Source organism: Cryptotermes secundus, unplaced genomic scaffold, assembly GCF_002891405.2.
Source record: "Cryptotermes secundus unplaced genomic scaffold, Csec_1.0 scaffold197, whole genome shotgun sequence".
Taxonomy (NCBI): Eukaryota; Metazoa; Arthropoda; class Insecta; order Blattodea; family Kalotermitidae; genus Cryptotermes; species Cryptotermes secundus.
Genome location: NW_019744107.1, coordinates 645,211 through 663,242, shown reverse-complemented (window position 1 = coordinate 663,242; position 18,032 = coordinate 645,211). Strand labels below are relative to the sequence as shown.

Here is an 18,032-nt window from a genome sequence, read left to right as displayed (position 1 = left end):
AAAAAAGTGTGGAAAATTATGAAAAAATAATCAAGACCGATGTACTCTGTCAAATCTGAATCACAGATCTCTCAAATGACCTTCATTACACAGATTTTTAAAGCAATGACGATGATATATAACACTCAGAATTGCTGAGATTTGGACTCCATCTATCGTCTGGTATTCTAAAAAGCTAGAGAATATAATAATGTTTTGGAAATTAGATCTGTTTTCATCCTCAAGCGAGGGGGGACACACTGCTACTCTGTTGGGGTGGTTAGAAACAGCTAACCTCCAGGTCCAGTGATTGAGGTTAACTATCACTAAAGGATTCAAAAAGAGTAGTTGTCTCGCCCCTCACCTGAGGATGGAAACAAGATCCAGTTTCTGGAACACTGTTCTCTGGTTTTTTAGAATACCAGATGATGGATAAAGTCCAACAAAGTCAGCAATTCCAAGCTTTATTATTACGGTTTATCTAACAATACTGTCAGTAGTTCAGGCTGTAAATATCAAATAGTAGGACGACTGATGAATAATGAACCAGAAATGACATGCATGTGTAACGCCAGGTCTACGTTACGTCAGAGGGCGACCCCCCACCCCCTTGCTTACTACTTACCCCTTCCAATGTTCCACTTCCTGGTTCCCGTCGGCTGAGGTCCAACGCGAGTGATCCATTCTGTTGTGGGACCCTGAACTGTGCAGTCCATTCACCTTTTCTGGTCGGTACGATTGTGATTGTCGGAGGCTTATTACCTCCAGGTACTTAGGTTGTATTTGTATTTGTTATTTAACATATATACATATTCATTTGATATATTTGTGATAGTCTCTTTGAGTTGGTACTTCCCACCCAAGAACCAAATTTCGGTCTTCAAGACCTTTTCACGTTTCAAATGGAAGCAATTATGGTCTAATATGAAGCACTATTCTGGCATTTAAGTGAAGGAACCAAGGAAGGCCTCATTTGGGATACCTGGTTTCCTGGCCAAGACTTGATGATTACAGAGAAGGAGTATAAGAAGGGCAATATTTAGTGAAGGTATATGAAAATGTTTAAATAAATCTCCAATTTAAAATGCTTACTGACAAAACCAAACTGTTTAATTTACCAAAGGAACATCTCTGTTTGATTTGCTATTAAATTATACCTCAAGTTGAAGACTCTGACAGAAGAAGTGCAGACAGTGGTAGACCTCAGTAAGAGGCTGGGGATTATCAACTAGCCTCGACTGGATTACTTGATGGATGTACTGCACTTGAAGAGAATGGACCAATGCCTTACCATCTGAAAAACAAAGATATGTATTCTCTTAAATCTGAGTTGTATGCAACAGACTGAATTTTCACTTAATATCACTACTACCAAACAGCCTTATTACAGGCTTGGCAGGGTGAATTATATGGCAGGAGGAAGCAGCTTCATATGTCTCACAGCAGGAATATGGGTGGGAATGTGGAGCAATGTCCTATCCTATATGATGGTACGTATCAGGCCACTTCCTCCTTCTACATTTTTCATACTGAAGGGGTGACAATGCATGCCAAAACACTGGAACAGCTTTAACATGCAATGGGGGTTAAACCATGAAAGCCAAAGGTACACATTCATGCTCTAATTTTCACTGATACTGTAACATGTCAGCTGAGAGCCAGACCTGTGAAGCCAGCAGAGATTGTCATTGCATGGGAACAGCTCTATAAACATATCCATTGCTAGCAGTGGCTCAGTGGACATCACGTGACCATGGCTATGACATGCAACAACAGAAGAAATGTTGGAAGCGGTGTTTTCTTTGGGTCTGTCCCAAAGCTGTATCACAAGGACCAACGTGACAAGAGTAATCAGTATTGAGATGGCAGGGTTAGTTGAGCAGAGTTCAAGTTCAGAAACAGGTAGCCCAAGGCTTACTCTGTTGCCCTTTGCAGAGGAATGGAAGGCAGAGGAGCCCCCTTTGCTGTGAGCCATTGTGCAGCAATGCCAAGTTAGTTGTGAGATAATCGCCAACCTGCAAGGAGTTGGAAGCCACCAGCCTGCATGGACGTGAAGCCGGAAGCAGAAGGACAACAATGGTTGGAAGATACTACACAGCACGGCAGTAAAGACGAGTAAACGGAACACGAGTGTGTGTGATAGTGATTTGTAAAGTGTAGCCACAAGAGTCAGGAGTCTTGAGACAGCAGTTAAGGAATGCAGTTCATGAGCCGTAAGGGCATGATGAATATCCCTCATCAGAAGATTGCGACCAGGAAATGCCTAGTTGAGAGGTGAGATATCTGCCTGCCAGCCAGCAAGGATAAAAGCTGCAGGATACAGAATATTAGGAAGCTAGAGCACTGGAAGCTGTTACCAGACAAGTAAGACACAGTAGACTGAGAAGACATAATGCATGCTGTAGAGAACTGCAGTGTGTGTTAGCAATAGTGCTTTAGTAACTGGGAATTAAAATCTGTAAAGAGTCCAATAAATCCAATTACCAATCCAAACCCATCTATAGTCAATCAAATTTAAGACNTTGGTGTCAGAAGTGGGATCGGTAACGCAAAACACGTTACAATATTTCAAGCAACTGCTGTTCCACTGTCCATAACCACAGGTTACATGATCCCACCCATGCTCTGTCCTTGCAACAATACTTTCATTTGTCTCTCTTTAAGGATAAAAGCAAAGTAAGATTTTTAAAATTTTAACAGTCATCATTATGACTGGATGAATTCACAATCGCCCTTGCCTCACAACTAAAATACAACATTTCACAACAATAAAGCAGTAGTTCTCAACTGCCAGTTCACAAACCACTGCAGGTATATAAAATTCAATTTACACCTGTGAACAACTTCCAGTTACAATCATATAGTCACATAATCCATCACACACTAACTCACCAACACTGTCAGTTGCTGCACAGAAACACCAGCCTATTTATTTAACAATCATGCATCAAATTTGCTATGTCAATGCTATCATGACAAATGAAATATTAAAGTTGTCACTTGCTTCATGCTTGTGATAGGGATACCAGAGCCCAGCCATCATTACTCAGCTGCAATGTACCATATTTCCAATACAACTCATTCCACAGAAAGTGATTTAAACATGTAAAATGCATCTTAAAAGAATTACAGCACAATTTTAGTTTAAAAACACCTACCTCCAGTTTCTTTATCTTCAACGAGAATATCGATGTCCAATAATCTCCATGGAATATTTGGTCCATCTCCCATTACTGTAAGGGAAACTTCAAATTCATGTTCCACGGTGAAAGTGACCCGACCACTCTCAATCTAAGAGAAGGGATAAATATCAAAATATAACACAAAAGATTTTTTTGAATTGTATCACTGATACAGCACCCTCATCAAGTGACAAATCCAGTGCCCATTCCACCATCACACATGTGCACATACAAACCTACCTTCCCCTTCACACAAATTCCTATAATTAAGGAAAGAGAAGAAGATTTGTGTAATTTAAATGTTCATATTTTAAGCTTGCTTTCTTGTTACACATCACCCACCTCTAGAAATTATTGGCCTGTTCTGTGCTGCACAAGAACATTTTAAATAATGGGGTTTAGCCCCTTGGGACCCATGTCTGAACAAATTACTCCTCCTCATGTTCATAAAAATGTTTCCTTGGGTCAGGGTAGGACTGGACCCCACTAAGCTCATCTATATCCACTAGCATTTACAGGATGATCATACAGATGGACAGGCCAGTGCTACTAGGCACTTCAGGGGAGATGTGTATGAGCCTGAAAATGCACGACTTCTATCACTTACCAGGCCGTACTAGCGGCCTCCGTAGTCTAGAGGTAACGTTCCCACCTCACGACTCGTAGTACGCGGGTTCAAATACCCGGCGGAGGTCGTCGAATTTTTAAGGGCAGAAAAATTCAGGGAACAAGTCCTCCAGGAGGGACTTTAAGCCGTGGGTCCCGTGTCGTAGCTTTATGGCACGTAAAAGAACCTCATACCTCCAAAGGAGGTCACTGAGCCAAAATTGCGGACGTTTCCCGCCCAACAGCAGTCACTAATACCTCCGGTAGATGGGGGAAGCATTATAGATACTTCTCAGCCAGTAGAGAGCCGGTCTCGCTGGCTGGGTGGGACTGATGGTAAGCACCAATACCGGTAGGATATAGAGGCTGGTAGAAATCATAGAGGGAAGCACAATGGACCACTACAGGTCTAAGTGCATGGGGAAACCCACCCTCTCTAATAACTAACTAACTAACTAACTAACTAACTAACTACCAGGCCGTACTGATATATTCGTCACATCTGCTTTTATGCAAAGTTTGTAACTGATTTATTTTTATGTATAGTACATATTCTACATCAGCACTAAAATGATATTATTTTCTGCTGCTGTAACATCAGCCTTCAAATTACTGCAAACTCTACATAGTCAAGCACTTCCAACCACATTCATATTGGAGGTTCACCATTCACTTGCACATGCAGGCACTCACACATTCAGATTTTATTTAATCTCACAGAAAGAAAGAAAAAGAAAAAGCAAACTAAACCTAAAATGCTAAAATGTGCTTTCCTTGCAATGTGGCAAGTACCTGTAACAGGGACAGAATAACAGATATTCAGACAAGTGGGACACATAGAATTGTATGATGGCCAGGACCTACTGGCCCAAATAGCTGCGTAAGATACTTGCAAGGGGAAGCTGTGACATTAACAGAGCACAATAAGTGGAGGGCCCCTGATGGAAATCTTCACTAAGGCTAAGGCCAATGAGGCAAAGCACTCTATGAACTTCTTGCAACTAAAGAAACCACTCTGTAGATTTTGAAATCTTTTTATGCCATCGAGATGCAAAGAGCTGAAGTCATCAACACACTTTTTATACACTGAGGCACTAAATGCTCATGTGACCCAGAAGCTTAGCTCCTTCAGAATGGGCCATCCTTGGATACAAGTACTTAAAGAATGAAGATGTGTAATATAATAACAACAAATTTATTTTTAAGAGTACGCAAATAAGACAGTATATGTAACTAAATGTTAATTTTACCATTCATTAACCTTTTGAAAGGTACAGCTCAGTTATAAATGAAAATCCAAGTGCAAATAATTATCTGCACTTGAATTTTCATCCCTCCACAGCACTGGTGCAATTTTAATAATGTTCTGCTTCTGGCATTTGAAGATATTGGGGCCTGGTAAATAGTGTGTCAATGCCCTCAACTTGCTTTTAAATGAAATCACTTCTTGTTTTCCATCAACTGACATGTAAAAGCATAAAATATAACAATATGTGCAAGCAAAAAACTCAGTTACCCATCAACTCTGTGGTACTCCATGTTGTAACAAATTTCACACACTCAACTAACATCACAGATATTTTAATGCTCTAATCAGTTTAAAGTAAAATAAAACAATTACTGAAATCTGTAAGGCCAAACATGAGACATAATTTGTTTTTTGTCCTTACCTGCAGAAAACCTATTCCATATGGCTGTCTACTAAGAGAAACCCTGATTTTCAATTAACTGAATGTTAATTTCATGATTCAAGGAGCCATCTACCTCAGGCCAAGCATTGTGGGTCTCCCACATCAACCACTTGTCTTTTGTGCAACTGCTTGCTATCTCTTACATATGATCTTGGAAGTTCCAAGGAACAGAATTACATAAACAAATGGAATACACAGAACACAGCAAGTCTGTTCATTAATTTTCATCGGTAGTTGATCTATTTTAACAAGTGACTGAACATAGAGGATGCATTCGTAAATTCACTCTAAATTCCACATAATTTGCATCCTAATATTTATACTCAAGGTTTGCATTGTAACTTCTCTTTCTGTCCCATTCCAAAACAGCCACAAATTCTATGCATTTATGTCTTGTACTTCAATTGTCAGCTGCTACTTCAAGAACATCAGCATACAAAACTATATCCCTTATACAAGTTAGGAAATGTACACAGAGTATAACAATTCTGGTGCATCTTCTCCTTTGATTAATTATGTTGAAAACTGTCTTACCAAAAGTGTACTTGGCATTAAATGTGTTTCAATTTCATATATAACTTTTATTCAGAAGATTTCTTGCTCCAATAAATATTTGGTGAGTTGTGTTTAACGTGCACAAAGAAATGGAAGTAGACCTTCGAGCGAAGTCCTTTATTATTGCCCAATTTAATCCAGAACTGCAATGTGTCAGACTTTACTAGAACAGCCCCAGTTTCAAATTTTAACAAAGATCTGCTCAGCAAATCTGAAATGTTGCATGCAAGCAGGCAGACATGATGAAGTTAACATAAACTGCTTTTGCAACCCATTGTGAATATGCCAAAAACACACAAAAACACCACAAAACTAGAATGATCATAACTTAAAACCATGCTGGCTTTTAGTTACCTTCAAATTCCTCATTTGTGGAAGAAGATTTCCAGTTACGAGACGATGCTGAATCACTTGGTTAAGTCGCAAGAGTGTTGATCTCCTCTCTGAAGATGTGATGGGATCTGGAGGTACTATACGTTCCTTTATATGCAATAAATACATTTCTCTCATGAACCATACAGTAAGTGTAAAAATTAATATACAAGGGCAAGTATAAAAGTAAAATATATTTGATAACACAAAAGCTCAAAAGTGCAACATTTCTCAACACAGTCCCCTTGCTTTCATATACTTGGTCCAGCACTGCACAAGCTTATGTGCTCTATCAGAAATAAAAAAGGTTTAAACTTGGCTGCAAGCTACATACACACTGCCAGCTTTAACTCATGGTTGACGGCAAAATAATGTCCTCTTATAGAGTCTTTGAGGGCTAAAACAGATGAAAATCTGATACAGCAAGATCAGGTGATGTTCTCTAAACACAGCTGCTGGAATGTTTCAATAGGGTGGGAGGCAATGCGGACAGCAGTATGGGGGCAGGCAGTGTCATGCAAAACACTATACCTTTTAACAGTTGTCCTCAGCAATTACTCAAATCACCAGCATCAGCTTGTCACACAGTATTTAACTGAAATGTGCAGTTTATTGTCACACCCCTTTCTTGATATTGACCACCTGTGAATACCAGAACAGTGCAAGCATAACTTTACTATTGCTACTTCAGATTTGAACTTCCCTTAGAAAGAGGACACAGGTGGTTTCCATCTCATACTGCAGCATTCATTTTCTGGCTCTTGTTGGTGAATCCATGTTCTATTACCAATAACAATGTGACTTCAAAAGGTATCACCTTCCTCGTGATACCAGTTCAAAAAGCTGTTACAGATCTACAAATGGTTATGCCTGTACATTCTGTGAGTTACTTTGGAACCCATGTTGCACAAACTTTACAAAAATTNAAGATGTGTCAGCACCCATAACTATTTGTGCTTTAATAAACATAAACACCTTGAAACAAATGTGACTTATTTCCAGTTGGTTTGCCACTTCACTGAGTCATCCACCTGTTGTTGAAAGAACTAGCAAATAGACTTCTTCGATGCCCCCTTCAGTATGGACATTCTACTGTTCTCTGTCAGTCACACTTATTCAGCCATTTTTTAACATTTGAATAAATTCATATATGCTTTATTACAGCAAATGCTGTCACTGTACTGTGCTGATAGTATCTGATGAATTTCTGCAGCCATTCCTTCACCTTCAGCCCACAAAAATCAAACTACTGCAGGTTGTTCTTCTTTGGTGCATAGGGTAAGCAGAGCAGCCACACTGATGCCACCAGTATAGTGACACCACAATTACAGGGAAATCCTGTACTTACAGTTGCATGTGCATTTAGCAGTGGGGCCAATAGAAAAAAAATATATAAACATTTTGTGGATACTTTCTGATTTATCCTCACATTTACTCACTGTCCTGTGTATTCAATAAATGTAACCTGTCATAAATGTAAACACTGTTGTCATATTATAAAAGATAAAACAACTTCGTCCAGTGTGACTGTTGAAGATTTTACTACTTCAATTCTTAACACCCTTACATGTTTCAGTCCCTACAGACCACCATCAGAGGGACATCGATACTCTTTGGAAACCACTGTTACAATGGGTGTTCTGAATGTTAAAATATATACACATACAATGCCCGTAATGCACTATATATATATATATATTTATATTGTGACGGACCAGAATGAAACAAATCAAAAACTGTTGTCGTAGCTTATTAATTACACATGTCAAGACTCTGATGCCTGAAAACCTGAACGTTAAACTGTATGGTTTTGTTTTAGGACCATATATTAATTTCAGGAATAACAAGACTTGGAATTCAGCAGGCCATTTCTACCCACTATGCAACAACACATAACTCAATTCTGTGTATATAAGAACTTGGCTCACTGGAACACAATCGAAACTCTCTGAGAATTACTGGGAAGAGAGATCCAAACTTGGAAGTTCCTAAGAACTGTTTGTAACACAATTGTTTTCTTCCTTCATCTTTCAAACGAATCTAGATTGGTCTTCTTCTTTACATTTGTGAAACTATCAGCTAATTATCATCAGTCAAGAGCTGAATGAACTGGAATTAAAAGAAAATACTCATGGAGGGTTCACTAACAGAACTTTCAGGGGCAATGTGGCAGTTTCTAATAATCCTGCACATTTAAGACAAATGCATATACTGTACTCAACAAAAAAAAACTACATAAAGTAAAAAAAGAAAGTAAAGCTATCCCTGTACCAGGCCCATAGATTCTGAGACACTGAGGGTCCCACATTATCTAGACAATCGACTCAAATATGGCGGTAAGGTTGTCATCTTTCGCGCCGGCCGTGCTTTACACCCCAGGAAAATTATTTAATTGATAAAAAAAAATATTTTATTCATCAACACTTCCAGGCATAGTTTTAATAATAATATTTAATTTAAACCAACTTACCCTAATGCATGCAGGAAGTCTAGAATATGTACCAGTTGTAAGAACCTCCACTGCTGCAGGAATGTGAAAATTTGGCAACCGTGCATGAACCAAGGTTTCCCTTGCCATTCGAGCCAACATATCTGCTGTGTCAACAAACAAGAGTGACTGTTTGTCCAGAAATGCCATTATATGCTGAAAATACAAAGAAATAAAATCACCAATTATAATGGATTCTGCTTTCATGTCACTAACAGTTATCTGTGATTCTTAAGCGGGAATATCATTAAACAGGCTGTTCAGTGGAATGTGAGAGATGGCAGTGAGCTGCATAGTAACTACTGCTACAACACTAGCACAGTATTGTACCCTTCTCATGTATCTTCGAGCTCACATCTCACTGAACTGCCCATAGATAATAACTTTCCCAGTACTCTGCATACTGAAGAAGAACAAATAGATTTCAACAGTACAGAAATAAATGGTATTACAAGAAACTGGGGTTATAAGTTTTAAAAATGTAAGTTCATAGGTCTACAACGCAAATAAATGGTTTCAACTACCACTGCACCATCAACATCACACCAAATTTCTTATACATATGACAGTCTCTATCTATAGAAATATACACACATCAGTCTCTGCTGTACTCACTGCTGATTTATCCACCTTGGAAGCACTGTTGGCCCATTTCACAAGTGCCAACAGTCTCACAAATAACTGGCGTGTCCTTGCTGAGAAGTTATAGATTTCTACCTTACGTTCCATGTCTGTCTTTCGAGGAAGGCTGAAAATTAAAAAGAAAGGAAACATGTTAAATTACCATAATCACTACATGTATAATTTGTACAAATAAAATTTCCAATTTCCACTGCCACTACCAACAGTAAGAAAAGAATCAACATAAAAACAGGAAAAAGAAAGAAGAAAAGTTCTTGCAGATTGAACCAAACACTATAGGAAATACAAGAAATCTTAGTCCACATGTCTCCTACAGATCATCCGATCAGTCAACCCAGCTTGGACATCTCTCCCATCTGGACTCCCATTATTACAGCAGATGTAAAAAAAAACTACAACTACGTCCAGAGTTGGGAAATTGTGTTTCTTATGCTGGTACCATACAGAGAATTTATCTCTCTAGTGACATCTATTTTGCCAGTAATCTGGTGCTAGGTCTCATATGTGTGGAGTTTTTTAAGGTTTTTAATGTTGGTCTTAACTCTGGCTGATGGTTCATGCTGTGCTTGGTTTGCATACTCTATCTTGCGCTGATGCAGGTGTCCAGTGATAGGGACTAGCTCTATTTTTCTATATATGGAATAAAAATAAGTTGTCTAAAATGGAGAAGTCTTTTTATCTTGTCATGTTTTAGGCACATGATTACACACAATATGAGGTACAAATTAAGTCACCACTGAAAAAGGATGTGTAAAGTCTCACACTGTGACAAAGAGGTACAGTGATTGCAAAAGTGTTTCGATATCCTGGCATATGGTCAAACAAGTTAAAGAGTAACATACAGACTTATTTCCCAAATGTTTAATTAACATTTCAGGCTCACCAATTTCAACTGTAGGATATTTTTATACCACTAAAGCACTCAACACTAAATTTACAACTATGATAATTAAGTTACCAAAAATACTTAAATTAAATATATACAATATATTCACAAAAACAAAATGAATAACTGTGCAGTAAAAAAGCAAGAGTGGGAAGACTACAAAAAGTGTCAACCTCCCACCCCAAAAAGGTTTCTCAGGAATAATCTAAGTTTCAAGAAAATATGGTAAATTGCAGGGATAGTAGCCACTTTCATAATTAGAGACATTAGATTTACTTACAGTTCTGCTAACACTGTAAGCTCATGATATGTCCGCTGGATGATGAAGTCAATAAGCACTGCAAGTGATATTGAGCCACCTCTAGATCCTTCCTGAGGAACATTATTCCCAAATGGAGTCTGATGACCTTCCAGTGGAACAGGAGCCATCTCTGATGCCTGTTTAATCCCTGAACATGAGAAAGTTTAATGTTAAATTCGAGAAAGCACTGTTAATATTCAGATAATATAAAACTGAAAGTGCAAAGGTTTATACTGAGGCCAAGGAAACCAGTCCCATGGACTGACCACCTTCCAATCTCCCTCAAGCTGCTATTCTTCCCCATTAGCATACTCTCTTATATTCCACACAGATATCTAGCCTTTCTTTCCACATGAATGTAGGCAGAGATATCCTTCACTACTGCCATGCATGTTAAGTTGCACAACACATCAAAGAGGGGGATGGAGGCAAATACAACAGTAGGCAGAAAGTGGAAGCCTCAAATTCCACTGCCCTCCTCATTCATGCAAACTTTCCACAACTTGAGCATATGTAAGATTTGAGGCTTTCACGGCGGTGACTATGAAGAAAGCAGTCTTCTGGGATTTGGCACCGTGTATATGTGGTGTTAACCGACGTTTCGGAGGAACGTATCGCCTCCATCTTCAGGGTAGGAGAAAAAATATAAGAAATCTGCAAGCGAAGAGACCGTGAGAACCGGTAAAAGCATACCGGTTCTCATGGTCTCTTGATTGGGTTTATCAGCAATTCAGTTACACGCTCTCTCTTAATTACACTTATATAGAGCACTTTCACTGATTTACACACTCTCAGTTCACAGTTGCAAACACACTAGGATTCTGTGTTCACTAGTCGTCTCCTAGCAACAGATCTCAACACAGCAAATAGCACTTCGGATCACTCCAGATATCACTGCACAACAGCATACACAAAGCCTTCTAATTCACATGCAAAGTCTTCACAGGCCAACGTCTACTCGTACTTCTTCTTCAACTACGAACTTCCCATGGCTATCTCCTTGCTTCCTTGTTCGCATGCTTCCGCTGCTATTATTTCTCGCTCATAACTCTAGCTGCTAACTAAACTATGTCACACACACTCACTGTCACTTATATAGCCAAGGGACAGACAACGCATCATCATAAATGCATGTCACGTGATCGCTACCCACCACTGTTGTGTGACATCACCGCACGCGCAGGAAACATGCTACATCACGGCCATGTACTGTGGTGTGACATCACAGCATGCACGTTGCAGAGCAATGGTCTGTCCGTGGATGAAGGAAACACTGTTCTTATAGTGTTGGCCACATGTGTTGCAGGCGTTGTCTAGCAACAGGTCTACATGCCACAATATTATACTGCAATGAATAACCAACTTGATCCAAATTTTGTAACTTCTGATCTATTCCTATAGTCATATTTCAACAGGAAATAAGTATTTTCCCTTAGCTAATAATCCCAAATTAAAAAGTGACCTTTACTATTCTGTTATGTGTATCAGCAAGTTGTTACAAAGAGAAGGATGAGATGTTAATGGTGGAAGATACACTTTCCTCAGTACCATTTAGTACACTGTTATCTTATCAAGTTCAGTATTTTGGTATAAATGTAGATATCTTTATAGAACTTTGCAAGTTACTGACATCAGGTACAGCTTGTAAAGCTTCTTTTTAACAATTTCTTCTGTAATAAAAAGAAAGTGTTGTTGCATGACAATGCCCGCCCACACATAGCCGGCCAGATCTTGAAACCATTAACCATTTGGGTTTCAAGGTGCTGAACACCCTGCCTACAGCCCAGAATTAGCCCCTTCCGACTATCATCTTTTTGGACCGCTCAAAGATGCTTTACGAGGTTGTAGATTTTCTATGGACAAAGGAGTGCGGGAAGCAGTGCATAAATGGTTGCGCTACCAACCGAAAACCTTCTTCTTTGAGGGAATACGCAAGCTTGTGGACCGCTGGACCAAGTGAACCGTAAATGAAGGAGACTATGTAGAGAAATGACATACTTCTTTAATCCCTACTTTTGTGTATATAAATTGGAAAAACAAGAGTGCAGATAATTTTTTACTTCATTATGTATAATGTCCTTAAGTATATAGTCACTTGATTTCATAAAGATAGTTCCCAGGTGAAAAAATCTGAATCCAGGTGAACCTGCAGATTCTAAAGGGTTCTGACGATGGTGGATGACACATAGAATTACTGGGTTTTGGGACTTTTTCCATCGTCCGGAATTCTAGGTAACAGAGGACACGATGTTTCGGAAATGGATCTGTTTCTGTCTTCAGGTGAGAAAGGAAGACACCTACTCTTTCTAGGGAACCCAACTGAGTAGGTGTTTTCCTTTCTCACCTGAAGACGGAAACAGATCCAGTTTCTGAAACGTTGTGTCTTCTATTACCTAGAATTCTGGACTATGGGAAAAGTCCAAAAACCCAGTAATTCCAGGTGAACCTCATATTCACACTGGAAATGTAAGACTGTTTATCCTTTGTCAAGACTGCTTTTACAAGTCAGGCTATTTGCTCGTTCAAGTTTATATATGCAAAATCTGAAGTTTTCACAGCAGTGGTTATGAAGAGTTCTATCTTCTGGGATATGATGTCATGTAATCCACTGAAAATTGTATGACATTTCAGAGGAACATGGTACCATCTTCAGAGCTGAAAAATAAGCCCAGCAAGGAACCTGCTTGAAGCAGGTAACAGAGCAACATATTCCTCTGAAACAATGCTTAATTTTCAAAGGAATACATGGAGTTATATCCCAGAGTACAGAACATTTCAAATTTAAATAAGTCTGACAGTGTCCTAGTAATAGTATCATGTCACTTGCCTTCACTGGTTCCTGCTCAGAATCTGCTTCTACCAAGAGATGGGCAATTTCATTCCGTCAGCTACACTATGTCCATGCCAACTGAACCCCATTATGTCTAGCCAGTTTCATCACAGACTAATGGCAGTCGCAAACCAACTAGGAGGTAATCTGACCATTGTCAAGTGTTTTCACCACAGCTTGAGGGTGAAAAAAAATTAAGAACAGCAGAAGAATCTTCATGGACTGTTAAGACATCTTGACTAAAGTGTATCTATTTAAGACGCTGTCCTACTGGAAACAATGTACTTCCACACCTCACATACATCCTCATCAGCCTGTTCTGACATCCCCCTTAATAGCTCATTTACACCAATTCCAAGAGACCAAAGACTAATTAATCACAGTGCACGCTGGTGGTAAAGACAAGTTTGTTGCAGGAGAATATATATGCTTTAAATGCCACTTAACCATGGGGGATTATCACTGTGCATTTAACCATAAGAATACAAACAATGAAAACCTGATACCAAATCTTCCAAAGATAAGTGAAACAGACAATGCCCCATTTCATAGTGTACAAATTAACCAACTTCCAGCACCAAAATAAAGAGTATCTTGGCTCAAGGAGAGGTAAATGAAAGGTTATGGCAGTCTTTGCTCTTAATTATGCACCATAAAATGAAGGCATGTGGAGGAGTGGATGTAGAATTCTATGCATTCATATCCTTGTCACTAGATGGAGGTGAGCTGCTAGCTTCATACCCTGGTTGTTTTACTGGAGAAAGAGCTCCCAGTACCCACTTGACAGGAGACCAGGTGGGATCCAGAGTCAGTCAGGACACAGTGGAGAAAAAAATCTCTGCCCTCTGCTGAGAATCAAACTCAACTTCCCTGAATGTCTTACCTGTAACCTAGTCACTATACTGAACCAACTATCCTAGCTCCACTCAGGGAGAGGCAAATTCCACATAAGAAAACATAAAATAACAGATCTGTATCAATTAATTTAAATCCACATATCATTCACAAAGCACATAATACAGACAGAATCTTTGCCAAATGTTAGCAGTTTTAAGGCTCTTGAGCCACAGGCCACCATAAAATACCAGCATGGTACAATTCATGCCAAATCCTAGTAAATGATTGGGCTTTTTTACAAGTGAATGAGTGAAAAAATATATTTCATTATAACAGCAATATCTGGGAGTATATACCATTACATCACCAAAAAAATTCAAAGTATCCTATCAATATGCATTATGCATTAATTACATCACCCATTACCATTAAAAAACCTCTAAACTTCATTATTTCTTCTAAATAATTCCATTCTAAGTTGCATTTGTATTTCTTGTAATTAGCAATGGCATTCTCTGGAATGAGATAGCTTATAGCAAATGAGAATCCTGCATTACTACTTTCAATTTACTGTTTATTTGAAGAGACCATTCTCTAGAACCTTATAAAAATTCGTTTTGAGAAAATTATCCCACATTTTGTAACTTGCTCAGCCATACTTCATAATGAGGAGCTTCATAATTTGTACTCCTCACTAAACATGAAATTTGAATGATCAAGCCAAGGAGGATGACATAGGAAGGGGATACAGAACACATGGGAAAGAAGAAGAATGAATACAGAATTTTGGTGCGAAAACCAGATTAAAGAAAACACTAGGAAGACGTAGCTGTAGAAGGGAAAATATTCATCTGACTCGGAATAGAGACCAGTCGTGTTAATATGGTAATGAACCTTCAGGTTCCATAATATATTGGGCAATTTTTGGGTAGCTGCGCGACTATTTGCTTCTCAACATGGACTTCGCTCCATGGAGTCAGTTTGTTTGTAAGTTCATACAGAAAATGATATAAGATATTGTTCAACACTACCGATCTTCGTAATTATCCTTTCTCTCCAACGTCAACCCGGGGAGAAAAGCTATTGGTACCCACGACAACTGCAGGCTATTGCGCTTGTTTCGTCACTTCGTTCTTTCAGTTGCCGAATACGGTAACACAGTTCACTTACGCATCACAAAGAATTAGTGCATCACCTGTCTTATATTTCACTCACAAACCACAGCATAACACACAACTGTAAAGGATGCACGTAATTTTAACAATACTTACCTTTCTAGTCTATCACTTCACAGCCAACATTCCACACTTGACATATAACAAACAGTGCTGACCGTGCTGACGGTACTAACCACTGCCAACTGCCATCTTCTGTGTGCGTTCGGAATGTTCGGAGCGGTTCGGGTTCGGTGCGCTAAAAGCACAAACTAGTGTTCTGAACCGTTCTGAGCGGTCTGGGCACCGTTTCGTTGCAGCAGCAGTTGCGAAAATTCATAAGTAAGAAGAAGTTCTGGGAAGAACTAACAACTGATGTTCTTCCCAATATAGGCATACAGTTTGATACAAGTGGTGCAAAACTTTTTTATGTGTGAGTAAGTACGTCAATACAACAATAATATATACTCCATTTTATAGAACCTGAATTGCTCATGTACTAAAACAATACAATTTGATTTGTTTCATTATGGTCCTTCATACTAACAATTACAAAGACAAAACAACGCCGTCCATTGTGACTATTGAACTTCTTACTTCTTGAAAACTTAACACCCATACATGTTTCGGTCCCTATAGACCATCATCAGAGGGACATCGATACTTTATGGAAACTACTATCACAGTGGGTGTTTTGAGTGTTAAAATACATATATATACAGTGTTTGTAATGCACAGTATATACAAAATCCAACTTTTCCACAACTACAGCAGCTTTCTTGGTATATTAAAGTTTTTAAAACTTTGTTATTTAAGTTAAAATTTATAAACGAAGTAGGTTCGTGTCCCTTCCCCTATTGTCTTTCTTGACAGGGGCTGAATTTGTGCCGCCTGTCTCTCTTGAGAAGGAGATTCTGGGTATCGTCCTGTGTTTGTTCATGGCGTGCCGTGTTGTTTTTACAGTAACAGATTTCCCCCAAGTACTCCAGTTTCCCCCAATTCTCATTTCACCATATACTCTATACTTGTCTGTCATCCAGGGCTGGTACAATAGACCAATTGTTGGCCAATGTACCAAGTGAACTCAGTTGCACCCCACCCTATGAAGCCAAGCATAACTATGACCCATGCAGCCAAGGAGTCAGAATGATTGCCAGCAGGAGGGACTGATTTTTCTGTTCTAGATGGTTTCCAGACTAGCTTGGGCACTACCCAATCTCCAGTGTTGGAATCAGTCACCATTATACCAGAATACGACCTGTTGGGAATCGTAGACTCGCACAATGCAATAATGTACACATTGCCAGTAACGTTGCCCCGTGGTGACGCAACAACAGAGGAGCTGTTAGGCAACACTTTCCTGCTGTGACATAACAGCGGCCACTGCTGCCGCTGCTAGGGTAACAGGCCAGTAAACACTCCCCCGCTGTTATGTCACAGCGGGGAGCTGCTAGGCAACAGGCCACTAAACACTTCCCTGCTGTGACATAACAGTGGACGCTGCTGCTGCTGCTAGGGAAACAGGCAACAGTATAAGAAGCTAGCTGAGGACCAAGTGTGGCAGTGTGTGTTGACAGAAGCCAGTGGTTAGCCAGCATGGAGAGACAGACAGTTCTACATTCTAGTGAGAGTTGTTAACGCCAAAGGAGTGACTGTGAAACGACTTGTTCAGCATTTTGTGTTAGTTACGGCATTGAGTAATAAAGTTACATCACAAGAATACACTCCTCGAAATCTTGTTTCACAACATAACCCAATCAGATGTCACCCTGAGGACCTGAAATTTCTTCCATACCTTCGGGCTCTCTACATTCATTAAACTATAACATATGTACAGCATCAAGATTTCAAAGTATGGGAAGACATTATGCTGTACAGCAGATAAATCTAATCATACTGGGTATTCCACTGGTAGGTGACACTTCAGCACCAGTCTGCAGATAACCATGTCTGTTTGAGATTTATCTCTTCATTCCAGGAAGCCCAGACTGTTGTCAGTAAGCAAAATTTGCAACTGAATATATACCATGAACTCTGTTGTGTAGTTATGAGTTGATGCAGGCTTGTCCAGGAATTACTGTAGGGACTGAGTCAAAGCTATATTCTGTATNTTACGTCTATGTACTTTAGCTAAGAGTAACTAACTAACTAACTAACTAACTTCATGGAGCTGACCCCTTTTGAGAAGCCACCAGTTTTGCAGCTACTCAAGAACTTCCCAACATTTTATGGAACCCAAAGGTTCATTACTGTGTTCGAAAGAGCCCCCCCACTTGTCCACATCCTAAGCCAGATCAATTCAGTCCATACCACCCCATCCTAATCTCTAAGTAAAGTAAAGTAAAAGTATCCCTGTCACAGGCCTTGGAAGCCCATACGGTTGTGAGATGTTGAGGTTCCCACATTTTCTAGGTAATCGGCTCATAGATGACAGCAAGGTTGTCAGCTTTACACGCCAGCCGCCCTTTACCCCCAAGAACATTCAAAGAATATTCTTTATACTCATTTC

At 39.4% G+C, this 18,032-nt stretch overlaps 1 protein-coding gene and 1 long non-coding RNA gene across 5 annotated transcripts in view; one reads left to right on the top strand and one right to left on the bottom strand.

The window, feature by feature from the left end:
* Nucleotides 1-15,736, bottom strand: part of LOC111874377 (mediator of RNA polymerase II transcription subunit 14) — a 70,838-nt gene extending 55,102 nt beyond the window's left edge. For all 4 annotated transcript variants that reach the window (XM_023869835.2, XM_023869836.2, XM_023869837.2 and 1 more), the window contains exons 1-7: nt 15,641-15,736; nt 10,682-10,850; nt 9,489-9,621; nt 8,856-9,029; nt 6,368-6,493; nt 3,138-3,270; nt 1,137-1,273 (exon numbers count right to left, since the gene is read on the bottom strand). In XM_023869835.2, the coding sequence (XP_023725603.1) occupies nt 1,137-1,273; nt 3,138-3,270; nt 6,368-6,493; nt 8,856-9,029; nt 9,489-9,621; nt 10,682-10,830 (852 nt within the window). In that variant the 5' untranslated portion in view covers nt 10,831-10,850; nt 15,641-15,736. The remainder of the gene's footprint in view (nt 1-1,136; nt 1,274-3,137; nt 3,271-6,367; nt 6,494-8,855; nt 9,030-9,488; nt 9,622-10,681; nt 10,851-15,640) is intronic.
* A 75-nt stretch (nt 15,737-15,811) lies between these two features.
* Nucleotides 15,812-17,245, top strand: LOC117283085. The gene is made up of 2 exons (XR_004514103.1): nt 15,812-15,960; nt 16,708-17,245. It is a non-coding gene; the product is annotated as an uncharacterized LOC117283085 (long non-coding RNA).
* Nucleotides 17,246-18,032: the final 787 nt, after the last annotated feature.